The 23,082-nt window shown below is 47.3% G+C and overlaps 1 protein-coding gene across 1 annotated transcript; it reads right to left on the bottom strand.

Annotated features, from left to right (window-relative positions):
* Positions 1–1,949: 1,949 nt before the first annotated feature.
* LOC135831061 (phospholipase DDHD2-like) lies at positions 1,950–22,912 on the bottom strand. Its single transcript, XM_065343312.1, has 17 exons — positions 21,482–22,912; positions 20,583–20,751; positions 20,250–20,339; positions 19,677–19,806; positions 19,051–19,153; positions 17,138–17,243; positions 16,885–16,919; positions 15,813–15,835; positions 15,428–15,608; positions 14,962–15,060; positions 14,274–14,406; positions 13,737–13,869; positions 12,899–12,965; positions 6,528–6,633; positions 5,898–6,134; positions 2,937–3,051; positions 1,950–2,610 (listed from the first exon to the last, which is right to left on the bottom strand). Exons 1-17 carry the CDS (start codon positions 22,883–22,885, stop codon positions 2,493–2,495), a joined length of 3,249 nt encoding a protein of 1,082 aa, XP_065199384.1. The 5' UTR covers positions 22,886–22,912; the 3' UTR covers positions 1,950–2,492.
* Positions 22,913–23,082: the final 170 nt, after the last annotated feature.

The raw sequence follows: 23,082 nt of genomic DNA, 5'->3' as shown, positions 1-23,082 counted from the left end.
TCCCCAACAAGTCCACACAGAGTTTGGGGATTTCAGGGGCGTTGCCTGTTGGCCGTTGGGCGGTTCAATAGCCTTTTGTCTTGAATCTCTCCAGGGAGACCCACGTGACCAGTTTAGCAGTGAGCAAGACAAGTGCAATACAGTATAGACTATAGTACATCAGCATGCAGTGTCAGTGGCAACTACAGTCATGTAGTGTCCTCCTAGTAGTACATAGCACTTAGGTCTTCAGTAGCACAGCTGGACTACATAATCATTGTAAGTGTCCACCTGTAGTGCATGCCTGAACATGAGGAGACATGTGTATGGATTGTATAGCATGCATGAATCAAATTGTCACAAGAAGCCTAGTGCAAGCCGGTCACTGGTTTCAGTTCTGAAGTAAGAGAAAGAGAATCCCCCCCCCCCCCCCCCCCCTCAGATGGACTGTGTCACACAGGCCACACAGTGAGAATACCTGAACAAAGTTCTTGTGGTTGTTTGTAATGCTATTTGCCACATCCACAACTAAATCAAGTTTTCCAACATCACTGTCTAACTCTTGTCATTAGCTAGTGGAGGGGTTCAGGTCCCATTAGCATGCCAGTTTTATTCCTTTCTACCTGAGGCTGGAGTTTTTAAAGGGAAAGTTAAGGCCAAAATCAAAATTTCACCATTTGTAGTCTTCGGGGTGCTGAGTCGAATGGTCGTGGTCCGAGGAAGCTGAGACGCTCCCTTCCTACTTGAATCCCAAATCGAACTCGCGCACTTCCACCGAAACTGGGTGACTGCGCCCTACTAGATGGGGATTTGTATGCAAAATGTCACTAAAAGCACCATTTCGTTCTTTAAGAACACGGATGACCGCGATTTGCCCATCTGTTGTAGTCTTTTGGACGCTGAGTCAACTGGTTTTGGTCCGAAAAGGCTGCGATGCAGCGTTCCTCCTTTATTCCCAATCAAACATGGTTGAACAAGCGGTCACGTGCTCCTGCGTACACCAGTCACCTGGCCACTGTGCCGCAGGGTACAACTTACTAGCCTGTTTGACCTTTTTTGGGTGCAGTCCTGTCACTCGAGTTGAACCTTGGTGTGAAAGTTGTCGCCTGCTGGCGTGGTGACCAGGTGATTTGGGCACCCAGGAGCACGTGACCGCTTCTTCAACCATGTTCGATTGGGAATAAAGGAGGAACGCTGCATCGCAGCCTTTTCGGACCAAAACCAGTCGACTCAGCGGCCAAAAGACTACTACAACATATGGGTCAATCGCGGTCATCCGTGCTTTTATAAGAACGAAATGGCGCTTTTAGTGACATTTTGCATACAAATCCCCATCTAGTAGGGCGCAGTCACCCAGTTTCGGTGGAAGTGCGCGAGTTCGATTGGGATTCAAGTAGGAAGGGAGCGTCTCAGCTTTCTCGGACCAAGACCATTCGACTCAGCACCCCGAAGACTACAACTGGTGAAATTTTGATTTTAGCCTTAACTTCCCCTTTAACACTGCCAGGGTTCTTGCCAAGTGGGCCAGTTGTGCAAAGAGCCATGTCCAGGGTTGTAGTATCGCAGGCAGGGAGGCATGATTACACAATCAGTGGGCAGAATTGTCAGTTTCATCCTTCCGGGACCTAGCAGTGTAGAACAGAGAAAACAGGGCGAACCTGGTGGCAGTGAGAATTGTATTTCTGGTATCGAGCTTGAGCAGCTATTAAGTACATGCACAAGTCATGGCTTCTTTGGGAGTGCAAGTCGGCAGTGGAAATTTCCTGGACATGGCTCATGACAATTCATTTTCATAGGCTTACCTGTACCCAACGGTTGCAGAATACCAGCGGCCCATGTTCAATCCTAACTGAAGACATGAGCAATGACTCACACTGTTGTCCTACAGATGCAAGAGGTAACAACCTCCTACACGGGCTGTGTGGACCACAGACAGGAGGTATTAGTACTAGAAGTGATAGCACTAGGACTGGGCCGTGGAAACCAACTGTATTGTACGAATGCAGAGAATCACAGGCACTCATACTATGTTCAATAACTGACAAGATAAGAAGAGGAATATAAATCGAATGCATTGCTCTGAAAATAGTTTAAACTTAAAAACATGGCATGGTGGAGATATCTACAGGAAGACAGCAGTAGCAGCGGTAGCAGCAATGAAAACACTCTGCAGACAATGTCTTGTCCAGCCAGAGAGTCCTGAATTCGGCAAAAGTGAGACCCAATTAAATCCATTCGCAGCTAAAGAATACTGAGTACGTCAAAATCAAAATTTAATCTTACAAAAGCGAAATGTCAATCGGCAACAGTCCCAGAATCCTCCGGATCGGCAAGGGCAGCAGGAGAGGAAGAGACAACAGTCAACACTGACAGCAGAATAAAATAACAAAGCAGGCACAGGAAAGCAGGGCCTAATGATACAGGAATTGCCCTATAGACTCAGACCAAATGGTAATGGCAATGGTAATGGTAATGGGCATCATCTGCACACTGGCTTACGTGTCAGCTGGTCATCACGAAAGAGTGAGGTGAGTCTCTTCGGGCGCAGGCGGCTGCGATGGCAGGAAGGGCGCAGGATTGTCGTTGCCGTAGAGGTGGCGCAGGATGTGCAGTGAGCTGTCTTCAGAAGTCCTGTAATAAAACAACAAAACATCCAAATACATGCGATATGAGCACACAATAAATGCATCGTTTATTACGTTACTCCATGTCGACATGCTTGCACATCAGAACAGCAATGGCGGTTCGCTCCAAATAAACTGCAAGCAGGAGGTTTCACCATGATGAAGCCCACAAGCATTTGACAGGGTAACAAGTGACAAGACAGATGTTCTCATGCACCACCAAGAATTGCACAAAAAGAAGTTAGAATAAGCAGGTCAATATCGTGTTTCGAATACACGTGTACCACCGTACACTAGCAAACGATCTCTACTTTACTCATATCATTGTCTCACCAATAGCAAAGATGACTCTGCATGGCAAACAGGTACTCATTGAAGCTTTCCAATGGGTGCTCCTGAAGAACAAAGTCAATACGTTCTCCGTTGTTCAGCTTGCCCAGGTCCAGTGCTGTAGAACACAAGCACACGCACACACAAGCACACACCACACATACAATACACGATGCTCACCATAAAAGCTATTGCTCACTCGGATACTACTTCGAATGGAGAAGAGGACTACAAGAGCATCGTGTTAGTGAAGTATAAAGGTCATTGATCTAACGATTTAAAAAAATTGACGGCTTTTAAAAGATATAGCCCATTGTGGTGTCAAATTGTTCGTATACTCATAATAGTGCCCAGGAATCATCTGACTCGGTAAGATTGCATTATCCAAGTGGCTGCTATGAGCTTGCAAAGACCGAATGTAAACTTGCATTTTTGGGGGAAAGTGGAAATCGCTCTTTTCACGGTAAATATTTGTGGATTCCGTTCACATTTTCTGTGCTTGTCAGAAATACCACTGCTGACTCGTTTGGTTGGCTTCTCTGCCGCCCTCTCCGCCGCTACGGTTTCGTGCTCCACAAGCAAGCTGTCCGTGACGCACTTCACTTGCGCTATGGCTGGATCCCATCTGGACTCCCCTTGACCTGCGCTTGCAGCGCTTCACTCACAGCAGAACACGCTCTGTCCTGTCCCATTGGTGGCTACCCCTCCATGCGTCGCAATGACCTCCGTGATCTGACTGCATCCCTCCTGAAAGACGTGGCCCATGATGTGAGCACTGAAACTTCCCTGCAACCTCACACCGGTGAGACCCTGCATCTTCGCACAGCGATCTCAGCCGATGGCGCTCGCCTGGACATGGCAGCACCCGGCATATGAGGTGGGCGTTTTGAGAAGACGTTCCTCGACATCCGTGTTCCAACCGCCACTTCCGGTAACATACCGTTAACACAAAGCCGAGAAGAAATGCGGGACTGTCCGGGACTGAAGTCCGGGACTGAACCGAGCACGCGTCATTTATGCCGGTAGTCTTGAGTGCATCAGGAGGATGCGGGACAGCGGCTTCCGCGCTCTACAACAGAGTGGCCTTTATGCTCTCGGATAAGAGAAAGGGGCCCTATTCTACCGTACTGGCCTGGATCAGGTCGAGGGTCTCTTTCTCTCTTGTCCGCTCAGCAAAGACTAGCTCCCGTGGACACCACGCCGCTCAGCCAAAGTCCAACCGAGCTTTGGCTGAAATTCCCGCTGTGCTGGCGGCCGCAGCAAAATGCCACTTTTGGTGCTCTTGTTTTGGCAATCTAGCCCAGTGTCTCATTATTTTATCGTTTTACAATACCTGCAAAGCGCAGGCAAAAAAATTCCTTGCCAGTTACGAGACATACATGTAATTATAGGGGGTTTCCTGTGGTCCGTTGCATATGGGAAGTCAGCAGGCCTGTATTTAGTATGAACTGAATTCATCACCGCTAGTGAAGCTTTGCACAGTTTTCAATATTCTACCGCCTATTTGTACGAAGACCTACAGTAGCAGAGGATGGTTTTAGGTTTAGTTTAGTTGTACTGTAGTATACTCCAAAAAAGAAGTAGTATACGATTGTATCAATTCTAGTTTCAGTAAGGACACACTGCGATCGGTGAAGATTCGGGTGAAATCGAATTTCACAAACACGAAAAGAGGGATACTCACAAGACTACACAGTGACACCACTCCCGTCGATGCAAGAGATTACTTCAGAAGCAGACATGTGAAACGCTACGCAGGACCTGAGGCAAAATGTATCGATGTGGCAGTGCTGCACTGAACGACATGGCATCGCCGTCATGCATGACGGAGTCGACATGGCTGCACCCTGGATATGCATCATTCATCGGCACGTTTATTGCTACACCCTTGGAGAGTGGGCCACCAGGGAAGGCTGGGCTTGAGACTTGGTTTTGCCTGCAATGCTCATGATTGAACAAGCTCTCAGAGCAGAAATGTAGACTCCAACTGAACATTGAAACCAGATAGCATCGTGTTCCTGCTCGGCACCTCAATAAGTAACACCGTTGTGATAAAACCTAGAAGAGTTAGGAACTTGTGGGAACTGGGAAGCGACAAAGAAGTCAAGGAAGAAGTGAAGAAGATTGAAGAAGAGCATAAGTAATCATCAAGGAGACGAAAAAGAGGTCACCTATGAGCGGACGGCTTCTGACGTGAACATTTGTAGGCAGGTATGCTGGAATTGGATAGACCTTCTTTGTGTGTGTTTTGGTCACTTTTTAGCCTATCCCGCATTTTCTACCACGATAGCGCCAAAGTGGTGGGTGCTATACACCTAAACCCATACATTTTCTGACCTCTGTGACACATTAGCTAGTTCGTGATTATCTTCTTTTAGCCATTCATCGTAGGGAAATTTCAGTATTTTGGCTCTCCATTGTCCCAAAGAAGTCGGATCTTTTTCAAACTTTGGCATGGGACACATGGCACCTTACCGGTATCTCGACTGGAAAAAATCTAGTATGAAATTCTTTGTTGCAGAGAAACAAGAAAGAAATTGTTTTTTCCCCATCTACTCCCATACAAAGTCTATCCCTCTGACATCCTAAATCCGGCCTACTCCGGGCAAGTTAATGACGTCATCACAATGTCACCAAATTTAGTGCAAACGTCAAGCAGGTATAACTCGGGAACGGCTGCTCCGATCAACCTGGGACCATCACCATTGGAATTAGTACATTTTTCGCTACAACAGTACAAGTTGCGGGAAGTTTTCATTGTAGGGTGTTTATTATTCATGGCTTCTATTACACACAATAACATGGCTGTATACGAGCAGACTAGCCACCACTGTAGTACAAGGACAAAGGGTTAAAATTCGTGATATGTTGCATGGAAAGTTTAAAAGTAGACCTTTTTAGCACTAGCTAGAGACGGATTGTTCTATCAAACGCAGGTGCAGTGCAAGTGCATTGGCTACTTACAAGGCGGTGGCTCCACTGGAGGTTCATCCGTCTCTTGGTCTTGGTCACTGCTGACAGCCTCCAGCTCAGCCTGTACTTTCTCTTGCTGCTCCAGTTGCTCTTTGGCCACCTGCTCCTGCCATGCTGACACGTTGTGACTGGCTGCAAACTGCTGCACCGCTTGCCACGTGTAGCGCATCGACTCCAGGAAATTCTTCTTCAGGTTAGCACCTACACGACCAAGGTTCTCGCGAAGTTCTGCAGGCAGGGAAAAAAATTCAGCAATTAAGAACAAAAATGCAAAGCTGTTAGAAGCCGGCGAAAGGTAGAGAGGTTTTGAGAAAACTGATAGAGAGTGGTGCTGGAAAACTGATAGAGAGTGGTGCTGGAAAACTGATAGAGAGTGGTGCTGGAAAACTGATAGAGAGTGGTGCCGGAAAACTGATAGAGAGTGGTGCAGGTTGGGAGTATCCAGTAGAGTGCTGCTCAATGAAATCCGATTGGGTGAGCTAGCTGCGCGCCCCTACGCCAGTGTACATCCCAGTGTTTGCAGGTCTAGAGCTGCACGGGGCCCCCCCGGCATGGCGTACTTGACTCACGCGATCAGATTTCATTGAGCAGCACTGTACGCGTGACAGTAAAACACCTTACCTAGATGCAGGCGCTTTCGGCCCTTGTGGTGCGGCACTAGCGATGGCGGGACACTGTTTGCTGCGAGGTTGACCAGCGGCTCGATTCGATACGCTACCGGATCAAACTGTGACCAAAGATAAAAAGAAACACAGCACAAGCACACGCACAAGCACAAGCACACACACACACACATGCAACAGGACTCCTCAGGGTTGGAGATGGTACAGAATCAACACACTGCACTGAATATTATGACTGAACCTCAGCCAACCCTTGCCGCAAACTTCATGATTTTTTTACCTCATCTACACGAGCGTAAATGTGCACCAGAGACAGTCCAAGTTGTTCACATTGATAGCTGCTAGCTGGTGCTGTTCGCAGGAACGTGGGATATAGCAGAAACTACAAGTGAGTTGGCCTTGCTATAAAATGTATTTTTCGTTACTCATTTCCCTCACTCTGATGATTCTTGAGACAAGATGAAACCGGTCAGTCAATTTATCGAGTAACTGTTGTCTTGGTGGGTAGGTGGTTCTACTTTCCAAAGAAGTATTGTAAGGCGAGACCAAAATAAAATCGAGATTCCCGGGCAGGACCCATCTGAAATTGGTGCGGGCGGGCGAATTTAGATTTTTTATTTTTTTTCCTATGTGTGTATGAATGGCATGCTGAACTTTTTTTTACAGTATTTTCCGGTATTTATTTTTTATTTTTTACAGACAACAGGTATATGGTCCGTGGTTTACCGGTACCCGTACAATTTCTTTTGTATTTCGGCCAACGACAGCCCTGAGTCGTACACCAGGGAGTCGTACAAGCCCAGGTTTGTGTGACACCATGTCACAGATCTACTCGCACGATCAGTACTGAACAGAATACGACTGTTCAAAAAAAAAAAAAAAAATTGCCTTCGGCTCGATTTTGGTGCGGGAGGGCCCGGGAATCTTTACTTTTTTTTGGTCTCGCCTAATCACCCTAGACTTCCTACACCTCCACCATGAGTACTGCAAATGTAGTTGAGACAGCTCCATCTGTAGTCGCTGCCCATAGCATATTCCAGTGCCCGCCTTCTTCCAAAAGAAGAAAGGAGAGCGACGCTGAAGATGGCACCATCGCTCCAGTCGATCCGCCAACCACACCAGCTGACTCGTTAACTGCTGCTTCATCCCAGACTCTCCCTACATCTCCAACATCATCACCTCGAAGCGATCCGACTCTGCATTCTCGAGCCTGTAATCCTCTGCCCGCAAGCGACCTGGAAAGGTTAGTGACGAAATTCATAAACCGTATGTGCTGAGCAGGAAGATAATAGATGATACCAAGCAAAAGATACCAATTACCTTGAGAAACAACGGGAGAGTGCTCAATCAATATTGGACAAGGCAATCAAGTTAGAGAATGATGCAGCTAACGATCTTGAAAACCTGGTCGAAGTCCGTAAGTCCGACGGCGTAGCTTGCCACTTGGTACCACTAGTTGAAGCAAGAGTTTGCCACATCCTAGCTGTGAAAAGTGCTAACGCCATTGCAAAACAACTTCAATCTGCCATCAACAATAGAATCAAGAAGAGCTCTACCACTAGTGTGCCTATGCCTGTTGTAACTGACGTATCAACACTTCCGCCCACAACCGAAGATATAGGACTGCTAGCCAAACGTGCTGTTGCCAATGCATTGAAAACCAGCAAGCCCAAGCCTCAGAAAAACCAACCAACAAAAGCCAAACCAAAAAACTTGAAACGCTAAGGCAGCAAACAGGCTCTCAAGAACCCCGACAATCAAACCAACTGCCCGAAGAAATCAGAAATAACTTTCTTAGATCTTCGTTTGAAATATATTTGGCACTTTCGTTTTTCTGCTCATTTCAAATACGGAATTAATTCAGGTGTTCATAATTTGTCTTCACTCAAATATTCAACCCTGTCGACACTCAGGAGTGATCGAACGAAGCAGCTCATTGCACCAGAGAGCTTGCCACGCATGCCATGTACGCAGGGTGCTCCGCAGGGGTCTGTTTTGGGACCTGTCCTATTCAGCCTCCATGTCCGTGGTCTTCCCTCATGTGTCAACACTTCCACAGTTCTGCAGTTTGCGGATGATGTGAATATGTACGCAGTTGGTGACTCTGGTGAGGAAGTCATAGGAACGTTGAACAGAGATCTACTCAAGTTGTCTGCCTACCTGAAAGGGAAGCGCATGACGCAGAACCCAGCAAAGACGAAGTTCCTCCTCCTTCACAGAAAGACAACAGCAGTGCCTGGTTCCGCCAGTGTCGTCATTGACGGCGTCAATGTTCTTAGAGCGCAGCCCGAACGCTATCTTGGCATTTTTATTGATGAGCACCTGACTTTTGGGCCACACATTGACAGCTTGATTGGGTCTGTCAACAGGAAACTCGGTGCCTACCGCATGGTGCCTACCGCATGTCAATGCATCTCTTGCCATTCCACGCACGGCGTAGCTTTTATCTTAGTGTCATTCAGTCGTCATTGGAGTATACAAGCAGCGCTTACGTCCACTCTCTTAGTTCTTACTATGTCGATAAGTATGTCCGGCTATTTAATAGGTGCCTAAGAATAGTTTTCGGTTTCGATAACTTTACCAGGGCCTCACATATTCTTAGCCTGTACAATCTCTCCCACATTTCCGTCCAAGTCAATTTGAAGCTTTTTATTCTTGTATTTCGCTCTGTCCATAGCGGCACATGCAGCTCTGTCCTAAAAGAAATTTCCATACCCGCTCCTCCAGTGCACACACTACTGCCGTCACTAGGTCCCAAATATCTTTTTCTCTGGCCTTGCCTTCTGCCCGCACTAAAGCTGGTTTTTCTCGTCTTGGCTACATAGGTTCTGATCGGCGGAACATGCTGCCTTCCACTGTTCGCTCTTGTACAGATCATCGCACATTTATTCGATCATGCTTAATCTTGGGGCTCCCGTAAGAAGACTACAGGTCTATGGGAAACACCCTAGTAAAAAGAAAAGAAAAAGTAAGTATTAAGCTACGGACCAAAATTCCATGTCTCTTCTGTCCTTCTGAGGTCAGAAAAGCTTAAATTTGATATTTGTAAACTTGAAAAGAAATCAGGTGGCAAGATTGTTTTGCACATAACATGTTTGGATCTAAAGTATCTAAAACTAAGTCTATTTACATTCCTGGCTTCCACCTGCAATCCGTGAAGGACCCTCCCGTTGGCATTCCCACACACCGAATGTGCTCTATTGGAATTTAGAAACACTTTACTTTCTCACCACAAATCTTGCTATAAAAACTTACAAATATTCACAACTGCAATTTGACCATTCATAAAACATCTTCACACGGACATTTCCAGACACGAATCATAATACATTTCGCATGCCACACTCACCTGGACGCAATGACACATTTCTAAAACACATTTCAATTATCCCTACCCCCATGCCTCTTTGGGCTCCCAGTGGCTTTAGTGGGTACACTTGTGATATACCGTACTGGCAATATATATGGTCGCAGTGAGGCCATGAAGCGTTACATTGGCACATGTTTACCGCACGCAGGGCGTTACATGCAAAGTCGCACAGGAGCCGTTACACAGGTTTCTATATTGCCGCAGTCCTTTTTTTGCTATTGCAGGACTTCCTGCTGCGTCCAGTTTTGAACTTTTCACCACGCGGTACACGTGCTTTCACAGTTTTCAGCCTTTTTTGCAATGAAAAGATCGCCGCACCCCGCCGGACGCGCATTACGAACGCAACGAAAATTTGTCGCACTAGCCTGGTCGCGCGTTACGCCGCACCCCCTGCGTTACGCGTTACGCGGCAACATATATTGCCAGTACGGTAGATACCTTTGGTCAAGCGAGTTGGCCTTGCTATAAAATGCATTTTTCGTTACTCATTTCCCTCACTCTGATGATTCTTGAAACAAGATGAAGCCGGTCCGTCAATTTATCGAGTAAGGGGCCGTCCATAATATTATCAATCTTTTACACAAAACGAAAAAGTTTCGTTTATGGGTGGGTGGGTCGAGGTGAGTTTCGCTATGAAAAATATTGATAGCTGAAAAATCAATCCAATCTAGCTGTCAAGTTGATGTATTTTTCGTTCAGGGGGGTGGGTGGGTGGGGGAGGGTCATATCTAAACTTTTTTTCGTTTCGTGAAAATTATCGATAATGCTGGGTGGCCCCTAATTGTTGTCTTGGTGTGTAGGTGGTTCTATTTTCGAAAGAACTATGAATGTATGTAGCAACAATAAGCCGTACTGCAAACCCGGAAACCTTTTTTTATCCAGAATCCTTCGCGGTTTTCACGATGGGCGTGAAATCGCAAAAGTAAAGCCGGCGCGAAAAGTAGACCATGGTAAAGAAACTGAGGAAATGGACTCCAATCGCGAACATCTCCAGGTGCAAATGTGTCTGTGCTGGTGTCATGTCCTGGACATGGACCATATGTATGTAGTGCACATGCTCGCACGTGAGCTGGGTCTTTTTCGGATATGGAGTTTGAGATGTACTGAAATCTGTAATGGCCTCGAGTGTGTGTGTGTGTGTGATCGAGCTGGATGAGTCCGAGTAGAACCCCCTGGGGTAGGACACAACAACTAGCGACGAAGATGGGATGTCGTCCTGAAGAAGGTACTCCATTTCAAGATTAATGGTTGGGAGGAAGTGTCAGAGCCAGAGCTCTTTCCTTACTTCGCTAAACGGTGGGAACTGTCAGTGGAGGACAACATCCTTTTATGGAATGGAAGGGTGGTCATGCCTGTCTCCCTGAGATTAATCCTACTCAACGACCTACACTCAGAACACTCTGGGGTAGTGAGAATGAAACGGTTGGCTCGGAGATACGTTTGGTGGCCTAAAATCGACGAAGATATCAAGTCGACGGTCCAGCAGTGTGCCCTATGTCAACTCAATGCCAAGAATCCCCCGAAAGAGTTTGCAACTTGGACATGGCCGGCAGGACCGTGGCAGAGACGGCATGTCGACTTTGCAGGACCGTTTCTCGGCAAAATGTTCCTGGTATTGGTGGATGCTTACTCCAAGTACATTGACGTTATTCCGTCGTCCCATGCTACGTCAGCGTCAACAATAATGGCTTTGCAACGCGTGTTTGCTATTTTCGGCCTGCCAAACCATATCGTCACGGATAATGGGTCACAGTTCACAAGCGACGAATTTCAAACGTTCTTGCGGAAGAATGGAATTCATCACACGTGTACCGCTCCTGGCCATCCGGCCACCAATGGAATGGCAGAACGGTACGTGGGGTTTTTCAAGAGCAAAATGAAAGTCATGGATGAGGAACCAGGGCAACTTCACTCAAAGTTGCAGAGGTTTTTGCTCTCGCATCGTACTACCCCACAGGCGAATGGAAAAACACTGGCCGAGATGTTGATGGGGCGACAACCTCGCATCAAATATGATCGTTTGAAAATGGAAGGGCGTAAGGGCGTGGAGGTTTACGAGAACAATATGGAGCACATGCCGGAATTTCAGTGCGGCCAAGCTGTCCTGGCTTTGAATTTCGGCAAAGGAGGAGATAAGTGGGCCCCAGCCGTGGTCACGGTTGTTCTCAGTCCGATGACGTATCAGATACAAGTCGGTGATGCAATGTGGAAACGCCATCGCAACCAGCTCCGTCCTCGGCAAATCCCTCAGTTCGATGCAGGGGTGTCTGAGCAGAGTGGAGCAAGTTTAACAGCTCAGGTTCCGTCACAGCCGTCACTCAGCAACAACGACGCCAGAGCTAGGCGCGCCGGTCTCAGCAACAACCGGTACTAGTGAGTCTGCGTCGGTTAGCACTTCACGTGCCAGCTACAGCAAGACGTCGTCACCGCAAGCTGAACGACGGTCAAGCCGCGCTACTGTTCGGCCAGTTCGTTTCAAGGATTGACGTTCAGAACACACAGTTCAGATAGACCTATTCTAGTCTGTGGAGTTTAGATGACATATTTTGGACTCTGCTGGATATTGTATATAATTATATATTTATGGTGTATATATGGTGTATAGTGTATCATGAAATATTATGTCTCGGCAGTTGTGAGTTTTGAGATTGCATGTTGATATGTTAACTATTGCATAGTTCTAGATGCTTCGCCTCAACTAGTGAGGGGGAAATTGTCATGTCCTGGACATGGACCATATGTATGTAGTGCGCATGCTCGCACGTGAGCTGGGTCTTTTTCGGATATGGAGTTTGAGATGTACTGAAATCTGTAATGGCCTCGAGTGTGTGTGTGTGATCGAGCTGGATGAGTCCGAGTAGAACCCCCTGGGGTAGGACACAACAGCTGGCAAACCGTGAACTAAAAAAAACGAGCGCAAAGGTTTCCGGGTTTACAGAAGGTCAGAAAATTTTCAAAGGCAACAGCAAGCTCAAAGCAAACAGTGCCAGCATAGTTACCGGATGAAAGATGTTGACCACACGGCTACAAGTAGGCAAGGAGAAGTCTGGGCCCAGTCTACCTCCTCTGGAGAGCAGAACATCATCACAATTTAAAAAAGAAAAGAAGAGAACAGAGCAGAAATAACTTCAAATAAGCAAGAGGTAAAGGGTCACAGCCTCCTCCACTCTGCACTGCAATGCACAATACTCTAATCCCTTCACCGCATTGAAATCGAAGACATGTGTTTTTTAAAAGTACTTCTTGGAGTGAAAGATCTTTTAAATAGTGCTGTCCAAAGATCACCATCACAATTGAAGAATAAGATAGCATACCAGAAGAAAGTTAAGCAGCAGAACCAGGTCTGTCAGATTTGACTACAGTTGTTCGGTGATCGAAGTGGACTCTAGTACACCAGAGATGCCATTTTACATGCTGTATTTGATTATTCGTCCGATAGATGAAAAAGAGAAGAAAAACCCGTGTGCAAAACAGCATAGTCAACACAAAAGCTCAGTTGCGCATGCCACAAGAACACTGCTAACACTGCCAACACTTGGTGTTCAGCAACTGTGTGATAGCGTGCACAGTGCGCACACAGCATGTGTAGCATATCAGCAGTGCGACTGGCTGAGCGAAGAAACCCTAGCCGAGCACAGGCAGTGCAATGTAACTGCAGTGTAACTACAGTGCTGCTCAAAGACATCCAATTGCACGAGGCAAGAAGACGCCGCGCAGCCCCAGACCTGTGAACACTGTGTGCTGCGCTGGTGCAGAGCGCTCGCTTGGCTTTTGTGATCGTGTTTTCTAGAGCAGCACATGACATACTGTACGGTGACGGAGCAGCAGTTTACTTACCGCACGGTGACAAACATGCCAATGGGAGAGCCCAGGCAGTAGAGACTCTTCACCTTGAAAGAAAGCTGTGGGTAGCGTACCAGTGGCTGACCGATGCCGGCACATCCATGCTGGAAAGCAATGCGATGAATGCCTGGACAGCAGAAATGCATGGGCCGCACACAGCAATTAACAAAACAACAAAGGGCGCGTTTGATTGGTCGGATCCGGAACAGGATTGTTTAGAACAGGGGCGCTTGATTGGTCTGCACTGCTTTTAGAGTATTTGGAACATATTCTGGCCACTACGTAGAATCCCGCGGATAAGCCCACCCGGCGCGTATTGAGTGGCACGACTGGATTTCATTGAGTAGTACTGTAGTAGCCACAGTACATAATGTTACTGTATGGCACTTCACCCACACACTCCTTTTGGGCAGTGATTGTGTTACACTATGCTATCGATTGACATTGGTAAATCCATGATCATTTAATGACCCTGATCACAGTACAGTACAGAGTATGATGTGTGCAATGCTGACCAGCAAGTTCTCTTACCTTCTGCGGCTTCACGCGCAGCACTCGTTTCCTTCTCCTTTTCCGCTTGCTTCCGCCGAAGTTCCCTTTCTTCGCGAGCTGCCAGTGCGACTTTCTTACGGGCCTCTGCGTCGGCAACCCGGCGTTTGTATGCCTGAGCAGTATAGTATACACAACGACACGGTGCCCAGCAGCGCATTGAATGACTGTAGCTTGCCATACTGCATACAACGGTTGCCCACACACAATTCATACAGTCAAATTCCCTGTAGCATTGCAATCTCCAACCCAGTGCCACGGAAAGTGCTTGCACAGATTCCAGTACATAAAAACAAATTCTACTTCGCAGTCCATCACGGTGATGTAAATATTTCCTGTAAGCCATATTCCAGAAGAGAAGTACATAGTACCAAGAGTACATAACCCCCCAGAGTGTGCAACGCCTGATCCAGCTCTGCATAGGGTCTTGGTCGAGCGGAATCGGATCTTTGCGTCATCGTACCGTACACATCTGAGGGGAACCCGGGGAGTCGCGGGTACACTCGGATCAAAAACAACGGCGCCCTGCCTCGAGACCGGCCTTGCGCTGGTGCGGAGTGTACGCGTGACATCAGAAGATCCGATTCCGCTCGACCAAGACCCTATGCAGAGCTGGATCGTCGTTGCACACTCTGGGGGGTTATGTACTCTTGCTGGTACCAGTGGTTACCTCCTGTGCATCGTTGTGCTCTCGCAGATAGCCGATGAGCTTCTTACGCGGTCCCATGGGTATTCCTAACTCTTTGAAATCGTCGCTTCCCATCAATTGCTGCACAAGGGAACGAGACAGCATGCAAACACAACAGCACAAGGCCAGAGTCATCACCAGCATCAGCGTTTGTACAGGCGAAACCTGGAGAAGAGATCATCTAGTATAAGCAACCACTTGGTCGGCAAGACCAATGTTCTTTGGCACCTAATGTGTTGAATGTGCAAGGACCGTGCTGGTGTTGCCATAGATAGAGTGTTCCATTTGGTATGCGTTCAAACATGTACAAAGTGTATACACATTTCCCAACACCGTCTGTGCTTCGCTTAAACATCTTTTTTACTGCAACACAACACATCATAAATATCTCCATGTGTATAACAAAAATGGGAGTAAGCCGCATATTCAAAGTTGTTCAAACGCTTACGAAGCTCTCAAGGTCAATCTTCTCTTCCTCAAACTTCTCAATGAAAGAATCAAGCTCGAACATGGTGAGTGCGGATTCCACCGTGATGGGCTCTGGCGGCTTGATGGACAACTTCTCCTCGGTGAGCTCATCATCAACTGACTCCAAGTTCTGCTCTTCTGGTGCTTCATGAGAGTTTGGTCTAGATTGCGTACAGGTCAAACACAACAGGAAGTTGAAAAAAGCTTTGCAATCTTGACTTTCGAATTCTATTCAAATAACCATCACAATGACAAGCCTTTTGCATTTACACATATAAAAATCGAAAGCAAGTCTTTAGAATATGCGCATCATGCATTGCTAACTTCTTACTCAGTACGGCACATGCACATGTAGATATACTTACGCCTGTGGAGTTGCAGGAACACCCTGGCAATGCACAGAACACAAAAAAAAACAGTACAACAAGACCAGAAAACACGTTTTATTTGAGGTAAATCCAGAAGAAGAAGAAGAAGAAGAAGAAAATATGAATCATCTACATCACACTGAAGTGACACAGTCACTCAGGAAACACAAGGCAGTAAAATCTGCCACAAGAGACCACCTGTCTGTACGGACAAGTCACCTGGGGTACAAGTAATATACAACTGCATCTGAGCACCAATTGTCTATGAAGACCGATTTCCAGTGCACAATGGGTTGATCGCAAAGGATACCGGTGAGAGTATGATTTTCTGAAGGAAAAAAACCCCATTCACATCACATTCAAGCACATGCTTGCTCAAGAAATCACAATACATGCAGTAAAAAAGATGTTTAAGCGAAGCACAGACGATGCAGTGCTGGCCAGAAATCTGGCAACGCGTGCACAGCGCTTTTCTTAAAAGTGCCCCGAGCCCTGCAGGTCCTGACACTCTTGCAAAGCAGCTCAGTTTGCACAGTAAGTCGTGCAATTTGTGGTGTACAGTCCATTCAGAAAAAGATGGACTACTAGCTTTTGGCCATAGATGGGTCAAACTTTGGGTTTTTTTAGAATTATTTTCTGCAATCCCCTATGGAATCCTCTTCCAATTATGTTTCTGAAGTCTATTTCTCCAAAAAGCAAGCCGTGGCAAGAATAGGATTTCGGCCAGGTTTTGCTCGAAGAGCACTGAATTGGGAAAAACCATCAAAATCCAGGCCGTTTGACCCTGCCTGCAACAGTGCATTGTACGGTTCGAACCCCAGTTCAGGTACCCTTTTGGACCCTTTTTCAAATTTCGCAGCACTGCACTGTGTACGATAAAATCTTCAAATATCGCCAAATACGGGAGCTCGCCAGAGCCAGGGCCCATCTTTTTGTGAATGGACTGTAGTTCTTGAGCGAGTGGTCGGACTTCTCTGGCCAGCACCGGCTGCACTGTAGTACCACAGACAGTGCACATGTACGGCAGTGCAGAGTGGGCATTGTCAAAGCAGTCAGCTGCTACCCTTACCTGATGAGCTAGCAAGTCGAACAATATACAAGAGCCTGCACAAAAACAGCACAGTACATACATGTAGAAGCATCCATCAGGACCATGCAGCCACGTCAGGCCAACAAAAGAAAGAGACGAAAAGTTCAGAGAGAGAGAGAGAGAGCATGGGAATAAATTCAGAACATCACACCAGACTGCTGCATGAGATCAGCGTGCAAGAAAGCATTGCACCACTTCTATTCTCAAACTACCACAAGCAAGCCGCACTCACCAAGACTGTGCCCCATCACGGAAACGTCACCCTGGAAGGAAGGGTTGCGCGACAGGAAGAGGTTATGCATGCGCTCCATTTCTCCCGCCACTGTACTGTTGATGGTCTGAATGTCGCAACAGCCAACGACACGCACGCACATACACACAGACACACATACACAAACATGCCCATGCACACGCACAGCCAGCAAATACAGCCAGCACAAGCATAAGTAAACAATATACATGTACATACCAACAACGAATAGTTGTACTTTGAAAGGTCACACATTGGATGTGTAAGGTACTGAGTGGCATCACACGCCCTCACCAAGGTACTTTCAAGATCTACTCACAACAATACGATCCCGCTACAACTCCCTCGACCTTATGAAAACAATACAATCATGATGATTAAAGTATACGAGAGAGCTTGGAAGCTCAGGGCCCTACGCTATGCTTTTATGCTTTTTTGCCTAGCTCATCGTACATGTTATAAGAACTGATGGAATTGTCTTTTTCCGTTCATTGGCCATATCACTGTATTGCAAAAACGTTTCAATCGGTTTGAATATTATGAGTTAGGCAAAAGTATTTGCAGAATTTATTGCGGATTGTTGTTTCTCTAATAATCATCTACTTTTGTTTTGCTCCTTCTTTAATTTTTATCTCCTTATATTGTAAATCAACAAATTTTGGCCGATGAGAAATAGAAACCTCTCGATTAGAGAGGTTAAGATGCACGTTATTTCCGACGTGACGCGCAGTTTCACGTCAAATTTGTGAAATCGATCGGTATTTTTGCTCTCACATGCATCCATTGCTCAATCATGCATCATTTGCCTATATGACAAACGTTGGCCTGCGATTTACTTTGTCCGGTTGGTACCAAGCGGCGAAATCAGCGAAATTAAATCGCCAGCGAACATTAGTTGATTTTAATACAGGAATCGGATTTTCTGGCCTTTTTGTAGTAATACATCTACATTGACCTGTTGAGCCAATGACGACGCCGAATGCATGGTTGCCTGTGGAGCACATTACATAACTTTACAGTCTCCTAAAATACGTATCCTGTCCGACGGCAAAAGAGGCTGCAGATTTAGTTTTTCTGCGCGTCCACGGGATGTCTGTGACGCGAAAGTTCAGCTCGCGTTATTTGGCTCGCACGTCGAAAAAATCAACGCAAGTGACCTGCTGCTCACGTCGAAATTTGGACATTACATAACTTTACAGTCTCCTATATAAATACGTATCCTGTTCGACGGCAAAAGAGGCTGCAGATTTAGTTTTTCTGCGCGTCGACGGGATGTCTGTCCTGACGTTTACTGGGACCGGCGCTGACTCTGCCGATCACGGCGTTCTGGACTCGACGGGATGTCTGTCCTGACGTTTCCTGGGACCGGCTTAGACTCTGCCGATCACGGGCGTTCTGGACTCAACGGGTTGTCTGTCCTGACGTTGCCTGGTACCGCCGGACTCTACCGATCACGGGCGTTCTGGAGTCGACGGGATCTCTCTTCCGACGTTTCCTGTGACCGGCACTGAATCGCTCGTTCACGCTTATTTTGGAGACGACGGGATCTCTCTTCCAAAGTATGTTTATGCTGACGCATCCTATCACCTAATCGGCGTCTATTCTAATTTAATTTCCTCCTCGTCTCCCTATTTCTTTCCAAATCCCACTCTACATCAGGGAGTCGTATGCATAATACGACGAATATTGGTACGGTACGGGACAGATACGGGATAGCGCCAGGCGTGACACAAACAAACAAACAAACACACAAACAAACAAATACCAAATTAAAGCTGTGTGGACCCTGGCTAGCGCCAGACGTTACTGAAGTAACGTCTTCTGCATAGCTACGGGAATAATATACAATGTACAAGTAGTTATGTATGTGGATATACTTCGAAGAAGGCACTGACCTGGCAGTATGCAGGGCTCATGTAGAAAAGGATGTCTAGTAGAAAGTCGTTGATGAAGTCCCGCAGTCGACCACAGCTGCGTAGCGTGATATCATGAAGCTTACTGCAGACAGACGGTGGCCATTGCACAGACAGCACACACCATCAACCAAAATGAACATACATGGCTACATACAGGTACATGCAATACAAAACAAGCAGAATGAAGGAACTGACTGCTTGACCTGCAGTGCACTTTACAGCAGAACTGTGATACATGTACACAGCAAACACCGGACCCTGGCAATCAAAACGGTGTGACTGCATCATGTGTCACTATTACATGTACTAACCTATGCTGACAATTCATACATTGCGTGAGCAAGTACACGGACCCACCAGATCCACCTCCATCTTGCACAACATACAAGTGTATTGCACGTATACATGTCACCGCTGAACAAGTCACCTACCTGCTACACACACTCGTACTCGTGATCGAACAGCAAATGAAACGCAAACACTTGCCATATTCAAAACTCCCATTCTCAGCCAAACCAAGATCTTGCCTAGCTGTGTTATTATTGCTGCTGCTGCTACAACAGGCACCACTACTAGTACTGCCGGTACATGATTGTACTACGTACCGGTTCACGCCGGTCGTGTCGCCATGCAGAGACTCATGCCAGGCCACAGGCAGGAACTCGACGCGGTGGTTCCGCCGGTGCGGGAAGTGCTGCTGCATCATTTCTTGCGAGATCTGCCGCCAGTCATCAACTGGGCAGCAGGAACAGCAGGAGCAGCGACCACCATGGCATGACATACATAACACCAAACACAAGAACAAGCGCATTAGGATAACAACAGCAGTAAGAGAATTCAAACTCAAATCAATGTGTACCAGCTGATCAAACAATCTACTGATTAACGCAGGTGCACTCGAGGTAAAAATCAGCACAGCTGGGAAACCTGCACAGTGTTGATAACATCAACCCACTACAGCAGTAGGTAATGGCAGCCAACAATGCACCAATGAGCTATCAGCAAAACTGCATGCAAAGTACGGAGCAGAATTGGCAGGTTCACTCATTCACACGTTGACATGCTTCAAAAATCCCCGCAATGTATCATGTAGCTTCAACTAACAAGACAGTGGGTAGTCACAGCAACACCAATGACAAAGCTATCACAAGCCGGTCTAGTCATGCACACTTGCTCACCAGCTCTGAAGATGCTCCTGAACGCGAGATCAGCGACAGGACCAACGCCGTGTACCACAAACACAAGGTGGTCAACTTCACTGGGCTCTCCTATAGAAGACAAGAGAGAAAAAAACAGCCAGATATTAAAATATGACTTTCAATGGTCATTCCTCTTCCAGTCGGCGAAATAGTCTGTCCAGTGGCTGCCTTTCTTTCGTACATGTATTACAAACATACGGAGCCTCTCAAATATGGACACTGCGGGGGACCATACACAACATATAGGGTGTGCAGGAGTGTGTACCCGCGCGTTTGCCTGTTACAAACACCCGTGACCCGGCCATAACGCACCTTCATCAAGGGACTCAGCTGGATCCAGACCTCGCCGCACTGGCCCGGGTACGGCAGGCAGTGGCGGCAGGTGAACGATTGCCGTGGCATTGTGCAGGTGAATGGTAGAGCCCTTGAAGTCAAAACGAGCTGGCCATACATTGGCAATGCACAGCTTCTGGTAGTGTTTCTGTAACAGAAACAAAAATAATGTGAGCACCACCTCAGTAAGCACTCTCACGAAGAAGTTCTCCTAAAGCCAATGAGGCTAAAATGCAGTTGAACCATCGCACTGATGCTCAGCATAATTCAAGCACACAATGAGCGTTCCTTTTGCGGAAAAGCATCAGCTGCTGGTGTTGCACGCCACCACTCACAATGACAAGCATCCATGTGTACTGCCACAACTGTACCACATGTACACTCGACACATACAACGTATGTGTTCACTGTTCAGGCAAGGGAAAGGCTGAATTGAATTTTATAAACCTCTTAGAATGGACAGTAGCCGACACAACTACACCCGAAGGATAGCACCAGTGCACAGCTTCATGTTTTCAGTGTCACCGTGCATTAAAACACATGCACAACGACAACATTGAGTGTATGGGTCAGCTTAAAATGATTGTAAGTACGCAATTGACACATGCCATACGCTGCTCATCATGTACACAAGCCGCAAGAGAAGCGCACACATTTGCAAGTGCAAAGGCAATGCTGCACGCCCCGTTGATTTCTCTTATCATGCAATAGCAGACTAGATCCGAATGAGACAGGCCAAGACTTGTACACGCCTAGCACACACACACACAAACAAACAAACACACACGCACACACTCTCTCTCTCTCTCTCTCTCTCTCTCTAATATGTGCATTTGTTTCGCACTACAAATAGAAGCTATCGGCATGAGGAAACTTACCTCCAGCATTTCCGATTCATCCTCTTTGTACGGTACAAAGTCTGATGCAGGGTCCGGCTTGAAAAACCAGGAACACCGACGCACTTCGCATGATTCTTCATCCCAGTAAACTGAGTGGCGCTGTCGAGATTCCAGCTCCACATCATAACGACCACCTTCAGTGGGCACGAAAGATGAGAAATCTACTGAGTTAGCCAGCAACGAGTTGGAATGAGCCTGTTCCAGACTAGTCGAGTCAGCGAGTGAAAACGGAGTCCATTTGTCCTGGCGATAGTAAAACCAGTGGTGCTCCATTGGCGGAATGTAGCTCTCCACCATACGCTGCTGCTCGCGCCACTCTTGCTCAATGGGCAACTCTCGCATCTGTGATGGCTGTTGAAAAGACGGATAGGCTCCAATGCCCGGCACGCCAGTAGATGCGGGCTGGACTTGCGCTGAGACCTGCGGCGGTCCGACCAAACTCGCCGCATCCATGCCAAGTTGTTGCTGTTGGTGAGAGGCGGTGGTGCTAGTTAGTGGTTGGCCAAGCTGCTGCTGTTGCATGGGGAAACCCCCATCACCGAATCCCGCCAGACTAGCAGCAGTAGTCGGTGAGCTGATATCAAGTGGCTCCATGACTGAGCTCTGATTGTGCTGCTGCTGTTGTGTGCTACTGTAAACATTTGATGTTGGCATGCCTGTGGTGGATACGGGGCCTACTAGATTGGTCGGCGCCACTGCGAATCCTGCCATCGGGCCGGCGAGGTTGACTGCTTGCGAACTAAGCTGTGTGGCGGGCATCGTAGCTGCTGGTCCTGCAAGTGCTGTTTGTGCAGCTGAAGAGTGCTGTGAGCCGCCAACAGTAAACATTGCAGGTCCTGCCAGCTGCTGTAGATGCGCTGTGCTGGAAATGCTAGAAACTGGCGCAATAGGTCCGATCCTGGTATGAGCAGCACCAGTGTCTGGGACAGCAGCAGCTGTATGATAGTGCGATGGAACCGGCGCACCTCCTGTACTACCTGCAGAATTGTCCAATTGAGGTGCATTGCCATAAGCAAGCTGCTGCTGTGGCAGAGTCGTTGGAACAAGTTCTGCAGGCGCAGCCTCTCGCTGCACGGCTGCAGGCGAAGCTCCTACATCTACTGAACCTCTGCCATCAACAGAGGCTGCAGTGCCCGGAGCTTGGAATGCATTGCTGATCTCCTGGGCTGTGTTACTGTTCGAGTTTGAAGAGTTTGGTGTAGCAGATGTAAGGGAAGCAAAAGGATCAACAGCAGAAGCTCCTGAAGGTGCGCCTGCAAAGAGAATGGGTGCTGAAGGAAGAGCACCGCTAGAATCTCCGAAGCCAAACGGCTCTGCTCCTCCTGAACCCGATGTGGTAAATAGATTTGCTGAGAACAGCTCAGGCTGCTGCCTGTTCGCCATTGTCCTGAACAATCTTTTTGATTTTGGAGATTTTTGAAGCGTCTTATTTTGTGTACGGTGCCAGAGTACAAGTACGTGGCGTTTTAGTGACGTGACAGTCATGACATCAAAGAGGGAAATCTCCATGGGGATAAAAAATGGCGTCCCCCAGCGTACGGTACATATGCAGCGACTCCCTGACATGACCATGATGACAC

This window comes from Sycon ciliatum, chromosome 1, assembly GCF_964019385.1.
Source record: "Sycon ciliatum chromosome 1, ocSycCili1.1, whole genome shotgun sequence".
Lineage (NCBI taxonomy): Eukaryota > Metazoa > Porifera > Calcarea > Leucosolenida > Sycettidae > Sycon > Sycon ciliatum.
The sequence above is the reverse complement of the archived record's forward strand: the minus strand, read 5'-3'. Positions and strand labels throughout refer to the sequence as shown.